The 19,117-nt window shown below is 42.6% G+C and overlaps 1 protein-coding gene across 7 annotated transcripts in view; it reads left to right on the forward strand.

The window, feature by feature from the left end:
- The first annotated feature begins 8,602 nt into the window (after positions 1-8,602).
- The window catches only part of hnf1ba (HNF1 homeobox Ba), a 98,639-nt gene continuing 88,124 nt past the window's right edge, over positions 8,603-19,117 (forward strand). For 2 of the 7 annotated variants that reach the window (XM_043718360.1, XM_043718361.1), the window contains exons 1-2: positions 8,605-9,825; positions 17,745-17,944. In XM_043718360.1, coding sequence (XP_043574295.1) covers positions 9,473-9,825; positions 17,745-17,944 — 553 coding nt within the window. In that variant the 5' untranslated portion in view covers positions 8,605-9,472. Of the gene's footprint in view, positions 9,826-17,744; positions 17,945-19,117 lie in introns of all 7 variants that reach the window. The other 5 variants (XM_043718362.1, XM_043718365.1, XM_043718363.1 and 2 more) reach the window with 4 other exon arrangements.

The following is a 19,117-nucleotide window of genomic DNA, read 5'->3' on the forward strand; positions in this document are numbered from 1 at the left end:
ATATCACCAATTGGGGGGTACCACCTCAGATGAGTCGGATCGACTCTGCAAGACGTGGGAGAGCTGGGTGTTGAAGTTTCTTCAGAGGCATGGGAGGATATTTGGGAGAATGCAAGGAAGATACCAATTTGCAATAGGACCCATGCTTTACAGTTGAAGATTCTCCACAGGGTCCACTTAGCCCCAGACCGTTTGTCAAAATTTAAACCAGGGGTATCTTCAGCATGTCCCAAATGCAAGGTCTGCACGGGTACTCTTACCCATTGTCTTTGGTCTTGTGACAGGCTTCAAGCATATTGGAGCGCTGTGGTGGGTGCAATGGAGAGGATTTTAGGTGTAGGGGTGGAGAAGGATCCTATTTCTCTCCATTTGGGCCTATCCATTGTATTTCCTGCAGGCTCGCATAAGGCAAAACTTTTCAATATTCTTACATTCTGTGCAAGGAAGAATATCTTGCTAGGTTGGATATCAGAAAAACCCCCCCAGGCCTGTCGGGTTGGCGGAAGATTGTTATGGAGCATATTCCCCTGGATTTTCTCACAAATATGGTACACCGCAAAACTGAGAATTTTTACAAGACACGGCAACACTTTTTGAAATACTTGGACACAGATTTATCTGCTACACTAACAAGGGCTTTTATATAGCTGTAACGATTGTGTTTCATGTGTCCAATATCCAGGGAGGAGGAACTATGAATGTATGAGTGTTTTGTTTGGCTGGGCTGAGTTATTACTATTTATTTGTTTGTTGTTAGGTATTTATTTAGTTAGTTAAATAGCTAGTTTAGGTTTTTTAAAAATTTTATACTTCTCTATATATGTTTATACATTCGTATAGGAAGGTAGGCTGGGGAATTTTTTTTATTATTTGGTTTTAGTTTTGTACTTTTTTGTACTGTTTTGAATTGCATTGTTTTGTATTTGTTGTAATATTTAAAAGTATATTTTTTCTTAATAAAAATATATTATAAAAAACTAAAGGTTTTACAGAATAGAGTTCCAGGCTTCTTGCATGCAGTTCAGTGTGCCAGCGTACAGCATGCTCTGAATATAGCAATACAAATTATGGAGGGCCTGTCCCTTTAAGACAACAGGCGTGTGTATACAGTATGTCTGCATAGGACCTGCAGACATCACTCCATTCCAACCAAACACTGAAATGTATTTTTAGCTGTAAAAGTCTTAGCTGAGCAGCTGGCACATACGAAGAAAGAAAAATGCATACTGCTCATAAAACAGTGAGCTTGTTGCTTTGTGCTGACACTGTTGTAACTGGCTCGCTGCACTTTGTATTTGCTGCAAGGCAGATGCAGATCAGCACAGTGGACACATAGCTTGGGACTGAAGCTCCTTGCCAGATGTAATCCTGGGCAATTGGAATGAGGCCACTCAGCAACAACAACAACAATGTACAGACAATATATCGAGGTTGTACAGGATGTTGGTGAGGCCTCTCCTGGGGTACTGTTTGCAGTTCTGGTCACCCTGTTATAGGAAGGACACTATTAAACTGGAGAGGGTTCAGAAAAGATTTGCCAGGATGTTGCCAGGACTGGAGGATTTGTGATATAAATATAGACTGGAAAGCCTGGAACTTTTACACTGGAGAGTAGGAGGTTGAGGGTGACCTTACTGGAGTTTATAAAACCATAAGGGGCATAGATAAGGTGAATGACAATGGTCTTTTCCCTAAAGTAGGGGAGTTCAAAACTAGGGGGCATATTTTTAAGATAAGAGGAGAAACATTTAAAAATGACACAAGGGTCAATTTTTTTACAGAGTGGTTTTTGTGTGGAATGAATTTCTAGAGGAACTGGCAGATGTGGGTACAGTTACATTTGAATAAGTACATGAATAAGAAACGTTTGGAGGGATAGGTTTGGATTGTGGTTGGCATGGACTGGTTAGACCGAAACATCTGTTGCCATGCTGTATGACTCTAATGTTAACTTACATGGCACCTTTAATATAATAGAAACATTTCAATGTGTTTCACAGGAGTGTGGTCAAACTAAAATTGACATCCAGCCATATAAAGAGATAGGAAAGCAGATGACTCAAAACTTGATCACAAGAGACGTGTCTTCAGGGGAACCTTAAAGGAGGAGAGAGATTGGGAAAGGACATTCCAGAGTTTAAGGCTAAGACAGCTGATGTTCAACATTAAAATCAGAGAGAAGCAAGCTGCCAGATTTGTAGGAGTGTACAGATATTATAGATAGGAAGGCATAAAGCTACAAACAGAAGGATGAGAGAGTTTAAATTGATTCATTGTGAAATGACAATATTTCATTGTTTCAGGCTTGCAGATGGCTGTAGTATTTATGCAACAACTAAACTCTCAGGTTGGACCAGTTGTTAAATGAGTTTGCTTCAGGTGAACCATTTATTACCTTCTGACTGGAAATTTGAATTAGAGTTCACTGAACACATTGGTTTGGCCAAGGTGAAATGCCCCATAGTATCCAAGAGCATTCAGGCTAGGTTAGCCACCAAAAATGTGCAGTTAAGGGGATAGGGTGGAAGAATGGGTCTGGGTGGGAGTCTCTTCATAGAGTCAGTGCAAACTTGATGGGCTGAATGGCTTATTTCCACACTGATGGGGTTCTATGAACACCTTAGTGGAGATAGTAGCATATAGTAATGCAATAGTAAACCAAAGGCCCAACAAAATGCCTTGAGGAAATGAATTTGAATTCATTTAATAAATTTGAAATGGAAAGTCCACCTGGTCATGACACTTCCCATTCAATTGTTGTCAAAACCCATCTGGTTCGCAAATGTCCCTTGAGAAAGGAAATCTGCCGTCCTTACCTGGTCTGGCCTAAATGTGACTCCAGACCCACAGCAATGTGGATGATTCTTAACTGCCTTCTGCAATAACCTAACAAGTCATGTAGATCTGGGGCAGTTAGGGATGGACAGCGAACGCTGGCCTTATCAGGGGTGACCATGTCCCTTGAACAAAAATCTTTCAGTTTGTATACCAGCCAGTGGTACAGAAAAGGTCTGTTTCTGAGGCAATGAGAAGTCTGCAGTAAAACTCCGCACCGCATTCTTGTTGATAGACTCTGGTCTCAAACGGGTAGAACTAAGCCTGCTTTCCAACTCAGCATGCATCCTTTAAAGGATTTTCGAAACTGTTTGAAGTACTTCGAAGTGGCCATTGAAAGCGATCGAAACCAGAGAGTTTAAAGGAATTCCCTTTGCGAACTGACTTTGACAACTCAGTAAGGCGTCTTTGCTATGACACAGTAAGATGCAGATATTAATGCAGACACACTAAGGCAGTGAGGCGTCTTTACTACGACAGTAGCTTGAGATCAGAGGCTTTGGGGACAAGCGGTTTGCGAACACCAGCCCCCACCGCCAGGGGAAAGCAGGAGGTGAAACTTTAGACAAAGCCAAACAGCAGTCACCGAGCGGTTTGGGGCACTGACAATGAAGCTAATTCCAATTCCAATTCGAAGGTGTCCTGAAGCGGTCAGCGCTTCATCTCCAGTCAGTGTTGAGTTGAGGGCCAATGTCACGGGTAGCCCTCAGCAACTTGCAGAAACTCTGCCCGGGCAAACCAGGCCCAGACTGCAGGAGTGTCCAAATGAGGGAGGGTAAATGGGGCAGCCGTCACCCCCTCCCCATCCCCTCCTCTGCCCTACCTGCCCCTGGCTGGGACTCAAGCATGCAGCCACCATTCTAGTAACGCCACTATCGTCAAAGCCCAGCCCCTTAGTTATTAACCCCATGCTGACCTTTACCCCACACTGGGGTTAGGAGCCTTGCAGCGACACGGTATAAAATCGGTTCCGATTGCTCTGACCGTGCTTCTCCACAATTGAGGTTCTTCACTGACAAATAAAGTGAGACCCAGAGGAAACACTGAGATCAGTATCTGGGTTCGAAATGGCACCTCGTGTACTACAGAAACCCACTTTTTCACAAGGCTGTGAAAATGACCAAACGAAAAAGACTTGATAAATCTATTTTTTGTAATAAATGAGATCCCCATTCATTTCCAAACGCGTGAATCCCCGGGGAACTCTCCACCTTTCTCAAATCTCTCTTTGTTTAACTGAATCCACAGTAATCATCATCTGCTGTTGCTCCTCCAGCTGTTTATGTCCCTCGTTCAAGCCTTCAGTTTGAACTCCTCACTGGAAGGGATGTCGTTAAAATATCCGTGTATTCCTTTACTGCGTTAGCAACGAATTGTCAAACCAGTCTGAAACTGAACGAATTTTCCCACCCGGTACTTTGTGTAAGATAACCAGCAACAACAGGAAACAATAATTCCTATACTCAATGATCTGCGGTTGTGCTGCCTGTGTTAATTTCTACAGGATCGTGAATGTTATTCGATCTCTATCTACGAAAATTCGCCCGAAATGAACTGTATACCAACACCCACATTGGCCCAGGTGTCATGACAGAAGTTTTTAATACCCTCCATTCAATAACCTCCTTCAACCACTCACAGAATAACGAGGCTGACACAATGTACAAGAGAAATCGGCAAACTAAGCCTCATATAGGTTCCACCAACTTTAACAAAGTGTATTGGTTTGGATTCATTACCCCTTTGACTTGATTCGTAAACGATTTGTCTCCTCCGAGTCAATCCTTAGATTATTAACAGTAAAGCCCTAAACGTGAGTTTTGAAGTGACTTGGGTAAAATCACATTAATATAAAACAAAAAAATAAACTACGGATACTGGAGATCTGAAACAAACAAAATAAAACAGAAATTGCTGGAGAAACTCAACAGGTCTGGCTGCATTTGTGGAGAGAGAAACGAGAGTTCGCGTTTTCGGTCCTCTGACCCTTCTTCAGACCTGGTAAATAAATAGTTCGTGATCTAAACTAGAATGTACCTGCTCTGAAAGTGCATCTTCAAATACAGCAACAAACAACAGCAGAAATTGCTGGAGAAAATCAGCAGCTCTGGCAGTATTTATGGAGAGAAAGCAGAGTCAACGTTTCGAGTCCAGTGACCCTTCTTCAGACCTGCTGAGCTTCTCCAGCAATTTCTGATGTTGTTTGCGGAGTCACATTGCTGTATTTGAAGATGCATTTCCAGGGTTGGTTGGTCACTGTTCAGAAGACAAACTCCTTACTTATTTAACAGGGATGAAAGTAAAATGTTGGTAAACGTGGGACAATTTACAATGAATGAAAAGGCCATCTGGACACAAAAATGGAAACTTTTTATTTGAAAAAAAAATGAACGAAAAGCGTTCTGTGAGGACGCACTAGGCTGGGTGAGATAACCCGCTGGAGTTACCTGTTTGCTGTTCTGTAGAAGCAGAGGGCTATTTTGGAAAGTTACAAGATTATGGAGAGTGATAACATTGATGTGACAAAAGGCTCCATTCAGAGACTCTTCTCCCTGGAGATTGATTACATAAACTGCGGCTGTATTGTTGCGTTTTTGGAGCTTTTATTTAAAGGGGCAGTCACCGCTCTATTCAGCGGAATTATCAGAAGGTCAAATCGCTGGAAAATCGCTCCATGGCGACCCGCGTGACCATAATGGCGCGTTATATAATTATAACTCCCTCTTGTATCAGTTCTTTATTTTTTCGTGTGAGCCCTCCCTTCCGGCCTTTAGGCTAACTGGTGGTTGGAGCGATCGGTGTAGAGATCCTCCTGCAAGGTCAAAATGTTTATTTGCAAGTTGCGTCCACTCTAACTAGCAACGGCGGGGGAAATAGAAACGGGAACAAACATGTTTAAAATACTAGTATCCTTTACTCGAAAGTTTGATGGGTTCCCAGAATTGCATTTTGTTCATTTTGTACAATCTAAGCAGAAAATGCTGGAGAAAATCAGCAGATCTGAAGAGAACCAAATGTTTAATTTCAAAATGATTTCTTCAAAACGCATTTTTAAAAACATTCGATGATTACATAATTAACGAAATGTTTTTCGAGATTAACGTCGTTTTAATGCATTTTGTTTCCAAGTGAGCTGTGAATTGGTGCTGTGTTAACATTCAGCGCTCTCTCTCTCTCTTTTATTGACACATAAATAATGTACACCTACTCTATGTATCTAGCGCTAAGAACGAATACTTGGTACTTTGCCGATGTGCGGACTGGTGCAGATTTGAAATATACAAGGATGGTCAAACCCCCATTTCATTATCTCACAGGACTGTAATTCCACTCTCAGGAACTATACCATAGAACAGGATGTGTTTCCTTTACCGAGAACACTGGAGCAAATTCGCCCTAGCGTGGCCCTTGTATAGATCCCGTCGAGTTTCCGACAGAGAAACTGCTGCTTTAATACATGAAGCCGAAGAGATAATAAATGCCCAGGTGTCCCCGCTCGGAGTAGGAAATATAAAATACAAAAATTTCGATTTGTATGGCCCGGGCCTGCTGACCTTGTATAATCCAAATACATGTGTAGCTTTAATGACAGGCCAGATTCTCTCTCCCTCTGCCTTGCTTTTGCTTTCCCGTTCGAGAGAAGACTTTCTCCCAAGGTTTATTTAACAAATCCCCAATGAGACCCCGTTTTCGTGTCAACAAAGCTGTGCAGCTCCTCCCCTGTAGAAATGGGTAATGTACACAAAAAAAAATTGATTTATCCGCTCATGCCGTTGACCCGTTCCCAACTTTATCGATCGATCTGCTTGTTGTGGTATCTTTTGGAGGGTTAGTGGGGAACGGGTGTTTTCAGTTTCAGTGATGTTTATGTGGCAAATTTCTGAAGACGTTCATTAAGAGCCTGCCAGAGTTTCTGTTGAATGCATTGTCCAGGATGCAATTAACCAACACATTCGATTACCATTTCGCGTTTAAAGACATTTATGCAGAATCATAAACCTCGCAAATTTGGAATGTTCGCTGCCTGGAAGTTGCATCAATAAAGGTTCAGTTTTTGCTTTAAGAAGCTGAGAAAATTGGCTGACATTTCAGTCGGGGTTCTAAAGTGGGGGTGAATGTTTTACCCCTTTTGGTGAGGAATTATATTTTAGTCAGTTATCTGAGAGGTTACAGAGGCCATATTGGGTGAATGGGAACGTTTACAAATTGTCCCCACTTATACTTCTGCATCAAGCTTCATCCCCCAGTAACAGGAAGGATACAGGATTGGAAAATAATCTACAATTGACTCTGAACGAAAGCAAACCGGGCTCTGTATAAACTGAGATTTAAACTGTGGCCCGAGCACTGTTATTAAGAGGGGAATGTCCGTTAGTATCCCCCATTACTAAGGACATGTCCTGGCCATTTCGTATATTTCTTCCCCTGGAGAGAAATGATTTGTATTTTTTTCCCCAACAGGTCTACTCCATAATCAGTCTGGAGCCACCTAAAAAAAAACTATTCTTTTATTTTTTGCTTTTATACCGTCAAGACATATCGATTTTCTTTTACCATTGATAGGATAAGACTTGATTCAATTTATAAAACACAAACATTCAAAAAAAAACTTTAAGAATCAAACACTCCAATCTGTTTGAGCGAGGGTTTAGTTTAGGGACAGAATATGGGTTATCCGTCAGCAGCAACTGCACCGGAATCTCATTTTATTAATTTGTTTTAGCGAATTCATGACAGTAAGTATTTTAACCAGAAGCTGACCCAGAGATCTGATTAAGAACGCATAGCCGCTGAAGGGTTTTATTTTGAGGGTAACTGTTCGCTGATCGCCGAGAGGGGAGATAGCATTGTTGACCCTGGCAGCAACATATATTCAGGGGAGTGAGGGTGTGTGTGTGATGGAGTATTGTCAGAGGGAGCTTTGGGGCAATAAAACTGCAGTAAAGTATGGCCTAGGACCTGTTGTGAACTATCGAGACATTAGCGCCCTCCTGAAGGGATATTGTTTTAGGAATCCGTTTGAACTACTACTCCCGAAAGAAAATACCCAGGGCCGCTCAGTTCGGAATTGTAGATCTGTAAATATGACGGAGTGCATGGAAGTCGCTGTTTTATTTTGATGCTTTAATTCCCAGATACCAAAACCTTGAAGTGTTGAAAACCAAAATGAATTAAAACAAAGAAGCTCATCTTTTTGAAACAAACGCAACATACTTGCAGCTGTCTATATGGATTTGTTTGAAATTAGGTTAAGGGTGCACGTGCACATTTCATTTATAATTCCTGAATAATTCTAAGCGATGGATCTTTTAACCCTCGCGATGTACCGTTTAACAATGTAACCTTAACAGCATATATTACATTTCAAGATTTGAATTTATCCTCCCCTCCAAAAATAAATTGTAAATGTGCAACCTTGAAGTAATCCTTCTGACATTTTGGAAAGCTGGGTCTCCTGAAACCTGAGAGAGTAGACCATCTACAAACACAGTAAAACAGCGTCACCTTTCACAGAGTGAGCCAAACAATCCAGTCCTTTGAAACTATGGTCGGCAGCCCAGAGTAAAACTCGCCCAGACACAACTCAACAGCCAAAGGATTCGAATCTAAATGAGATTAAAACAGGATGATGTTCACCGAGACTGTTCATAACAAGTCAAATTCAACCTCTCGTGCTCAGTGTTTTTATTTTTGGTGGTGGGGGTTGGGAGGGGGGGGTGGGTTATTTTACACGGGGTAGTGTGCTTATGAGGAATACCCTCAGTATGACTAACAGCCTTTCCGCTCATGTAAAGATCCAACTCCAAGAATTTTCATTGCCCTGCTACTCCCCCCTCGCCACACCCCCACCCCACCGAATCCTGTTTCCATTCCAATCTCCAAAATCAGACAGATTTATTCTGCCAGCGACCATTTGTCCCCTTTTAGAATTGCGAAACCTGAATGGTTTTGATTCAAAGGCGAAATCCAATGCTTTGCTTATGTGTGCGTTAGGGCGAGGGCGAGAGACTAGAATGATCGGATTTCCTTGTGCCGTTTCTCCTGGTATTTAACGGACGTCGGTGTTCCTTTTGCTCTCACACCCCACCCCCCCCCTCCAGTTTAAAAAAAATACCCCGTGCCTCCAATTCCGCTGGTAGTTTGAGCACACTCTGGACTTTGGTGCGCGGCGCGGTCCAAAGTTCACCGTTTTGACTAGGTGCGGAGCGATAAATAGAGGCGGATTAAAGGTGGCAGGTTCAAATGTAAACACAACGAGCCGGAGTTCACATGGTGCCGGCTCCTCCAACGCGCTCTGCTGCACTCCGTGGCGATTTGCATATCGCTAAGACCTTTTTTTTTACCCTCCCACAACCAGCAACCACCACCACCAACACACACACACACACACACCCCCAGTGCTACACACTTCCGTCTATTTGCATATTCTTATAATCTCTTCTCAAAGAAAGATCATGGCAGTTTAGACAGCCTGCGGGAAACCGATGGTCCATTCTCTCTCCTTAAATAATTTTTTTGTGTGTTTCGCAAGGCAGAGGATCCGATTGGTCTGTTTGTCTCTCTGTCCGTCTGTATATATTCTCTTACACACACACACACATACACACAAAAAAAGCCCCTTTGATTTATTTGGAACATGGTGTCCAAATTGACATCTCTCCAGCAGGAGCTGCTCAGCGCTTTACTAAGCTCCGGACTTTCCAAAGATGTCCTGATCCAGGCGCTGGAAGACCTGGAGCCCTCTCGCAACTTCGAGGTGAAACTGGAGAATCTGCCCGTGTCCCCGCTCAAGATGAACGGCTCGGCGGCGGCGGAGGGCAAAGCCGTCTTCCACAGCCTGACCAACGGCCACAGCAAAGGCAAACTGTCCGGGGACGAAGCCTCAGAAGACGGCGATGATTACGACACCCCGCCGATCCTCAAGGAGCTGGAGTCCCTGAACACCGAGGAAGGAGCCGAGCAAAGGGCTGAGGTGGACAGGATGCTCAGGTAAGGGAGCTTCCCCGCTCTTGTTGTTCCATACCACAGGAAAATGTAACAGAGGAAATAAACCCTCTCAGGGTTTTGCAACGAGCCCCACCGCCAAGCTCGCTCGCCTTGTCAACTTAAAAATCATAACGGGACGTAAAGATCTTGCCCCACTCCCCATGCCTGCGGGCTGGTTACTAATTACCTAAACAGTTTGCTATTTATTTCTTATTCTGAAGATACAAACTGCATGCGACGCGAGGCAGCCGAGGTAGAGGCGAACGCGAACCCGTGGCTGTTTTCAAAGGTTTTTATTTAGTTCCTAGCGCCTTTTTGATCTCGGAATTCGTTCCAAAACTGGGGTAGATTGTGGGGAGGAGTGGGCTAAATCCAGCTGGGGGAGTGGGAGGGGGGTGTTTCTGCTGCAGAGTGGAGTGCTCATGTTAACTACGGGGAGGGTTATTTAAAGCAGCTTGTCAGTTTCACACTGTCATTTTGCCAGTTTCACCTTGATTACGAATCTGTCCCGTTTCGCCAGGACATCTTTCGCAATCGAGCCCCACGCTAATCTGAGAGCGAGCAGAGGATCAGAAATTCACAACAAGTTTTGAATCGCTCCTATTCCCCCTCCCGGAGAGAAAAATAAAGAGTGACGGGGGGTGTTTTGGGCTAGAAACACGGCCCCAAATACTCCCCCTCCTTAATATATAAACGGAGCCTTTTCAAAAAAAAAATCCTTAGCAAATTGTGTGTTTGAGTGCCAAAGGTACTAAAAGGTTTTGTGTTTCCAATTTAGCTTGAAGCCAGATTAATTTTATCTGAAGCTGGGCTGATCTTCTGATACTTTTTTTTAAGAAATTCAAGTCGTTTAAAATAGCTGTCGAGCGGAATTCCCTAAATAAAAATTAGCCTCTTCTGTAAAATGAGGAGGACGTCCCCTGTGCAATAACGCACCGCCCGGGCTCCAGGCGTCTGATTAAAGGGCTCCTTTCGGCAATTCCTTTCGAATCCAGCCGCTTTAATTTCGGAGCCATTGTTTTAGAAATCATAAAATGTGAAACTGTGATTCCCTTACTGAGGACCACACTGCATAACTAGACTGAATAACCTATGTAACTAGACTGTGTATCCTACATAACTAGACTGAGTAAACTGTATAACTAGACAGTGTAACCTACATAACTAGACTGAATAACTTGTATAACTAGACTGTGCAACCTATATAACTAGACTGAATAACCTGTGTAACCAGACGTGTATCCAAGATAACTAGACTGAGTAAACTGTGTAACCTATATAACTAGATTGTGTAACCTGCATAAACTCTTGAAATGTCGATTTTCCTGCTCCTCTAATGCTGCCTGACTTGCTGTGCTTTTCCCAACAACACTCTCGATTCTAATCCCCAGCTTCTGCAGTCCTCACTTTCTCACTGTGTCACCTCTATAACTAGACTGAGTAAACTGTTTAACCAGACTGTGTAACCTATGAAATTAGACCGAGTAACCTGTATAACTAGACCCTGTAATCTGTGAAACTAGATTAAGCTACTGGGTACCGGGGAACGAGACTGAGTAACCTGTAAAACTAGACTGTATCACTTGTGTAACTAGCGAGTAACCCATGTAACTAAACTGAGTAACCTGTGCACTCTCAGCGGACCCCCGAATAGAATATTTCGAGAACAGGATAAGAATGTATTCGTTCGCTTCCTGTAATCCAAATGAACACGGAGTGAGCCGAATGGTTAAGGTTTGATATTGTAACAAAGTGCATCATTTCCCCATTTTCCACATTTAACAATCTGAAGTAAAATCTGACCGCGTGTCTGTAACAATAACCAAAACAAATATAGAATTATTGAGATTGGAAATATGTCCAGCACGTGTTGAAAATACGTAACGAATCCCAACAGCAATCGGGCCGATATTGGAAGCGTGTGGAACGGGTTTACTCTTTTCCCTTGTTTATTTGAGCTCCCGCCGTCTCTTTCTCAGCCGCCTTGTAGCAGTTTGTAAATATCAATCTGACCCAAGATTGTGGAGCACGTGCAGCTGACGTTTGTGCCGAGTGCTATTAATTTATTATAAATCATCGACCCCGAATGCACAGCAAAGTGCAGCACACTGACTCGGTGAATGGCTAACCTGGTTACTCATTGGCAAAGGCGAGCTGGAAGGGACTGGTCTCCAAACGCGGGGCATTATCCTGAACAAACAACACCTTGTGTGTTTGGCTTGAGAGAGCAGATAACTTACTAAATATGATCCGAAAATTACAATCGACAATCAGATTTCCACGCTCACACAGTATCATATACACAAGTCGATCAAACAGGCGCACAGAGGGAGTCTGTCGCTCCCCAGTGTTGAGACCAACATCGTTGGATTCCTTATTGACATCTCAATGCTGCAATTTCACTGTTTATTTCAGCGACCTCATACATTCCCCCGCACCCTGGGACCGCATTCCTTATTTGAATTAAATACTATTTTTTTCAATACTAATTCGCCTGTTCCATTGTAGTTCAACTCTCGGTGAATAAACGCCACGGAGGAAATTAATTTGAAAGCTGCATTGTAATGGGAGATTCGGTCCTGAAGCAGGTGGGATGGGATGAGAATGGGGGCGGGCGGGGGACATTGCTAAACGGGAAAGTGCTCGTTCCGGCCTGAGCTCATCTTTCGAACGACCTTTCGTTTCAGAGGGGAAAAAAAAATAATGTCACCAAACTGGCCTTTGGAAAGCTTCCGTTCCACAAATATAAGAACAAACGAAGTGTAATTTGACATTCACGGGCATCCCTCCAGTAGCTCGGTAAAGCATTGCCGTCTCACAGAAACACTGAAAAATGCAGTGCACCACGATTTGACTGTGAACCGCCAGGGTCTCCAAACAGGATAGATTAACGTAAGGGAGACAGTTCCCGATGCACTCCGGCGACCCAGATGATTTCAGACCTCCACTGCACTCACTTTACTCATTTCAATGAGTATCAATCGATTGATATTCTATTTATCTGAACATCGAGCAAACTAACCCATTGCTCTTTTATCAAAAATCATAACGCAGGCTTCGTTAATTGTAGATTTCAAATGTTCATGTTATTTCAGGACGGGCTGTAACTGACGCTCACCCAGGTGTTTATTTTAATGTGGGTCGCTTGTTCAGAATAGGCTGGATCGCTAAACGGGTTCAAGTGAACACCCGTGAATTGAGAGCGAGAGGGGGGAGGGCGGCAGTCTCCCTGTAGCAAGCTCACAGTGGATTGAGTCCGTGAGAGTGTCTCTCCTGATCGCTCTGGGACAGTGCCGAGCTTCTTGCCTAGGGGATAGCCTCAGCGGGTAATGCATGTTCACCCAATCACAAACAGACCTCGGAAAGGAGTCTCCCCTGTTTGGAAAATAAGCGAGCAAGCTTTTTTTTTGAAAACCCGGGTTTGCCACACTCTCTGACCTTTCCAAAGTGCTTGAGATGCTTCTCCTCAGCACTGGACACCAGAAGACTCTCTGAATCTCCTATATTTTTTGAGGGTCAATTGGCCTTGGTGAAAATTTATCTTAGTCAGATCTGATCCACAGGCCACACATTGCAAATTAATGCAATGCAAACCAATTTGTCCATCTGGTTCAAGGATGTCCATCGACATTGTCTGCCCTCCTCACCTGTCTGACCTACCTGTGACTCCAGATCCACAGCAAAGTGGTTGCCTCTTAGCTGCCCCCTGAAATGGCCTGACTTACCACTCAGTTGTGCCAAATTGACGGAAGGACTTTTTCCCAAAACGTTGATTTTCCTCCTCCACGGATGCTGCCTGACCTGCCAGCTTTTTCCAGCTCCACTCTAATCCAGGCAAAAAAGTTCAGGAAGAGTAAAACTGAAAAGACTACCCACCTTGACATGGACTCAAAGTTGATTAAAGGATGCCAAAAAAGACAACCCTGCAAAGTCTTCCCAACCCAATATCTGGGGATCATATAAACATTTGGAAAGTTGTCCTACAGACAGGTCAAATCAGCACTCTGACATAGTCATACTTGCATAATCATATCTTACAATCTCCCACACGCCACCATCACCATCTCTGGATGTGTCCTGTCCCATCATTGGAGATGGATGGCCAAAAGAAAGAGGTTTCCTTGCCCATATTTGTCTTGATGCCTTGAGATAGGACAGACTCAGCAGAGTTGCTACCACTGTGGTATACAGTTGCCATACGAGTTATAGAGTCATTGAGTCATACAGCATGGAAACAGACCCATTGGTCCAACTCGTCCATGCCGACCAGATAACCTAAATTAATGTCATCCCATTTGCCAGCACTTGGCCCATATCCGTCTAAACCCTTCTTGTGCATATAGCCATCCAGATATCTTTTAAATTTTGTAATTGTACTAGCCTCCACCACTTCCTCTAGCACCTCATTTCATACATGCACCAGCCTCTGCTTGAAAAAGTTGCCCCTTATGTCTCTTTTATATCTTTCCCCTCTCATCCTAAACCTCTGCCCTCTAGTTCTGGACTCCCACACCCCAGGGAAAAGACTTCATCTATTTACCCTATCCGTGCCCCTCATGATTTTGTAAACCTCTATAAGGTCACCTCTCAGCCTCCGGCGCTCCAGGGAAAACAGTCCCAGTCTATTCAGCCTCTCCCTGTGCTCAAACCCTCCAACCTGGCAACCTGCTTGTAAATCTTTTCTGAACCCTTTCAAGTTTCACAACATCCTTCCGCTGGGAGGAGACCAGAATTGCACACAATATTCCAACAGTGGTCTAACCAATGTCCTGAACAGTCATAACATAATGTCCCAACTCCAATACTCAATGCTCTGTATAATAAAAGAAAACATACCAAACGCCTTCTTCACTATCCTTTCTATCTGCGACTCTACTTTCAAGGAGCTATGAACCCACACTCCCAGGGAAAAGACTTCGTCTATTTACCCTATCCATGCCCCTCATGATTTTGTAAACATGTATAAGGTCACCTCTCAGCCTCCGGCGCTCCAGGGAAAACAGTCCCAGCCTATTCAGCCTCCCCCTGTGCTCAAATCCTCCAACCTGGCAACCTGCTTGTAAATCTTTTTTGAACCCTTTCAAGTTTCACAACATCCTTCCGATAGGGAGGAGACCAGAATTGCACACAATATTCCAACAATGGCCTAACCAATGTCCTGAACAGTCATAACATGATGTCCCAACTCCAATACTCAATGCTCTGTATAATAAAGGAAAACATACCAAACGCCTTCTTCACTATCCTTTCTACCTGCGACTCTACTTTCAAGGAACTATGAACCCACACTCCAAGGTCTCTTTGTTCAGCAACACTCCCCAGGACCTTACCATTAAGTGTATAAGTCCTGCTCTGATTTGCCTTTCCAAAATGCAGCACCTCACAATTAGTTAAATTAAACTCCATCAGCCACTCCTCAGCCCATTGGCTCATCTGACCAAGATCCCATTGTACTCTGAGGTAACCGTCTAAACATGTTCCCAAATTAAACTAGTCCCTCTCACCTGCATTTGGCCTATATCCATCCAAAACTTTCCTATACATGTATGTATCCAAATGTTTTTTAAATGTTTTAACTATACCTGCTTCCACCACTTCCTCTGGCGGTTCATTCCACATACAAACCACTCTCTGTGTTGTCCCTCACGTCCTTTTTAACATTTTCTCCTCTCATCTTAAGAATATGCCACACTCTAGAGAAAAGTCTTGTTTTGAACTCGCCCACATTACAGAAAAGTCCCTTGCTATTTACCCTATCCATGCCCTTCATGATTTTAAAATGTCCATCGGTCACCCCTCAACCTCCAATGCTCCAGAGAAAAACATCTCAAGGAATCAGGCCAAATATGGGCAAGGATACCTCTTTCTTTTGGTTATCTACCTCCTGCACATGCACCACCTCACTCTCACCCCCCATAGTGAATCAGTGTCCCTCCATATAGTGCATGGAAAACACACTGAGGGAAACAAGAACACTAAATGCTAATTTGATGAGGATTTCAATATTGATCACTGAGAATGGCTCAGTAATAGTGCTACTGACTGAACTGGCTGCGTCTTGAAGAACATTATTATCAGAGTAGGCCTGTATCAGGGGACGAGAGAAACTATACCAACAGAAATCCTACCTGATTTGTTTTTGTTATTCTGCCTGCCACCAATACATCTGCCCATGTCAGTGTTGGTGAGAGTGATCACTGCACAGACCTTGATGTGGCGATGAAATCCCATTTTCATACTGCAGCAATTTCCATTGTGTCATGCAGTGCTATCACCATTTTCAAAGGAATAGGTCCAGAATGGATCAAGCAGCTTAAATCCCAGCTCCCATTAGGAACCAAGTTCCCTGAACAACAGCACAATGTCTTGTATTCCATCATAACCTGTTCCCTTATGTCCCGGCGTACCCTTCACTTTACCAGTTCCATCAAGCCAGGAGACCATTCTAGTTCAATGAGAAGTGCATGAGAGGATACCAGGTACAGCAGCAGGCATACCTTAAAATAAGTTGCCAACATGGTGAAGCTCTAACAGCCTTGATGCAAGCAAGCATTGATTTAAAAAAACATGAATTCCAGAAATAAATTGAGACTGACTGTCCTTGGCATCAAGGCAGCAATTGACAAATCATGGCATCAAGGTGCTCAAGAAAAATTGCAGTCATTAGGAATTGGGGAAACATTTCTACTGGTTAGAGTTACATGTAGAACAGAAGCAGACATCATAGCTTCAGGCCGATTATCTCAGCCCCAGTATATCACTGCAACAGCTCTTAGAACTAGGAGACCAACTATGTTCAGTTGTTTCAGCAATGATCTTCATCCCCAATCATAAATTCAGAAGTGAGGATATTCAATTATGATTGCACAGTTTTCAGTTCAGTTTGCAACTCCTCAAATACTGATGTGATCCACGTAAACATGGAGAAAGCCAATATTTGTGCTTGGGCTGATGCATAGCATACAAGTTATTTGCCACCTTACTGCCAGGAAATAACAATCTTCAAGAAGAGAAAGTCCAACCACATTCCCCTTGATATCCAATGGCATTTCTATCATTGAATCGCCTACCATTAACATCAATGATTAGAATTAGCACAGGCACAATGAGGAGAAGGTACTAAGGTAAAGACTGGGGATTCACTGATAAGTCTTTCAACTCCTGATTCTTCCATACTTCTCCATCATTTACAAGACACAAGTCAGTTTGACACCATCTAGGACAAAGCGACATGCTTAATTGGCAGACCATCCACAATCATCAGCATTCAGTCCCTCCACCTCTGACACACAGTGGTAACAGGGTGCACCACGGAGAAGATGCACTACAGCAGCTTGCCAATTCTTCTTTGCCAGAATCTTTCAAACCTATGACTTTTATCACCTGGAAGAACCAAGGCAGCAATATACATGGGAACATTGCCACCTGCAAGATCCACTTCAAATCACACATTATCCTGACTTGAATTGCGGAGCCCTTTTCCTAATATATTGACTACAACCAGTCAAGAAAGCAGCTCATCACCACCTTCTCAAGGGCAATCAATGAAGGGCATCAAATGGCCTAGAGCGTTGCTGACATCCCATGAATGAATTTTAAAACCCGTGATCTAACAGTGAGAGGCCAGGGAGCTCTCCTAATAAAATGAGGGAGAGTCCCCATATAGTATCCATAGCTATCATAAATATAAATCTGCACATTTCCTTGCAATTTCAATTAAACAGCTTGTGGGTCGAGCAGTGTATCTGGAAGTATATAATGAATAGAATTGTGCTGCTGAAAGATGTGCCTTAAAAAGGAATATTGCCCATTTCTTTTTTTCTTGTGGATATTTCATCCTTTTGTAGGGAGGTCACAGGTTTTCCCAGGGCGATTGAGATGACTGTGTTACATGTAATATTTTTATTTGGTGTCTCCAATAGGGAGGACCCATGGCGAGCAGCGAAGATGATCAAAGGTTACATGCAGCAGCATAACATTCCGCAAAGGGAAGTGGTGGATGTGACAGGTCTCAATCAATCTCACCTCTCACAACATCTCAACAAGGGAACCCCAATGAAAAATCAGAAACGGGCTGCTCTCTACACCTGGTATATTAGGAAACAACAAGAGATTCAGAGACGTAAGTATCTTTGCCCAAAATGGGATATGGTATGGGAGCATTATATATACATTGTACATTATATATTGAGAAGAATTGCATATTCTTCTCAAATATTGTTATAGTGAGCAGTAAATATTGATTAAAAAATGTGAAGAGTTTACTCATTTGTTAAAATTACCGTTTTAGTTTCTGGTTATAATGTATTGAAGCACTCACAACCTACTTATACATCCAGATGTAATGTAACTTGAAGTTGATATTGTTGTGGATAAGCCAAATAATTTCTGAGTCAGAAGTTTTCTATTTCAATCACTTGTCCAGTTTGCAAATTTTGTATCTGGGAAGAATTGAAAGAAGTTACAGGAAAAGCTCACTTGCCCAACAAGCTTGTCCTTGTTACTTAATTCTAGCTACCTTTTCCTGATTTCTCATCATGACTTTTAATCACACCTTTCTCCAGAAACACACCCAGTTGTCTCTAGCAAGCGTAGGACAAAGGAATGCAGATTTAGCAAAAGACAATTTAGTACTGCTATTACAAAGTTCTTTATCATGCAGAAAGTGACGGATTTGTCACTGGCTAGAGTCATGAAGGTAGGATTCCTGGAATCATTTAGAAGCCAAATTGAAATGGGGAAAATTTAGGATAATCCTGGATAGAAAGAAGAGATAGACAGGTGGCCTTATAGGTCCATAATTGCCTTACAATCCTGAGAATCATTTTACACATATACTTTAAGCACCACTTTGGCGGTTTGTTCATGGTAAAATAGGAAATAGTAATAAAGGTAATGTCTATTTGTAAGCAAGTAACTTTGGAACAATTTATTGTAATAAATCTGCAATATTGTCTTTATTGTTTTAGAAAGAAAGACTCATTTATTTACATTACATCATTAGTTGCCCTCTCTGACCCTTCACGTGTACATATATAAAAATCTATTTGTCCTTGGTACAGAATAAAAACACAGTTCATTAGTAGAGCATTTCTCTAACATTATTATGTAACCTTTGGGGAAGAACGGTAATTTCAAAAGAATTTTGCAACCTGTAATTATTTGATACAGTTGAATAGTTGTGATATGATGCCAAATTTAATTACTAATTATCCATTGTCAGGAAGAAAATGGAACAGCATACAACATAATAAAGTCAGGATTTGCAATACATATTTAAATAAACTCAGTGTTA

Source organism: Chiloscyllium plagiosum, chromosome 28, assembly GCF_004010195.1.
Source record: "Chiloscyllium plagiosum isolate BGI_BamShark_2017 chromosome 28, ASM401019v2, whole genome shotgun sequence".
NCBI classification, from domain to species: domain Eukaryota; kingdom Metazoa; phylum Chordata; class Chondrichthyes; order Orectolobiformes; family Hemiscylliidae; genus Chiloscyllium; species Chiloscyllium plagiosum.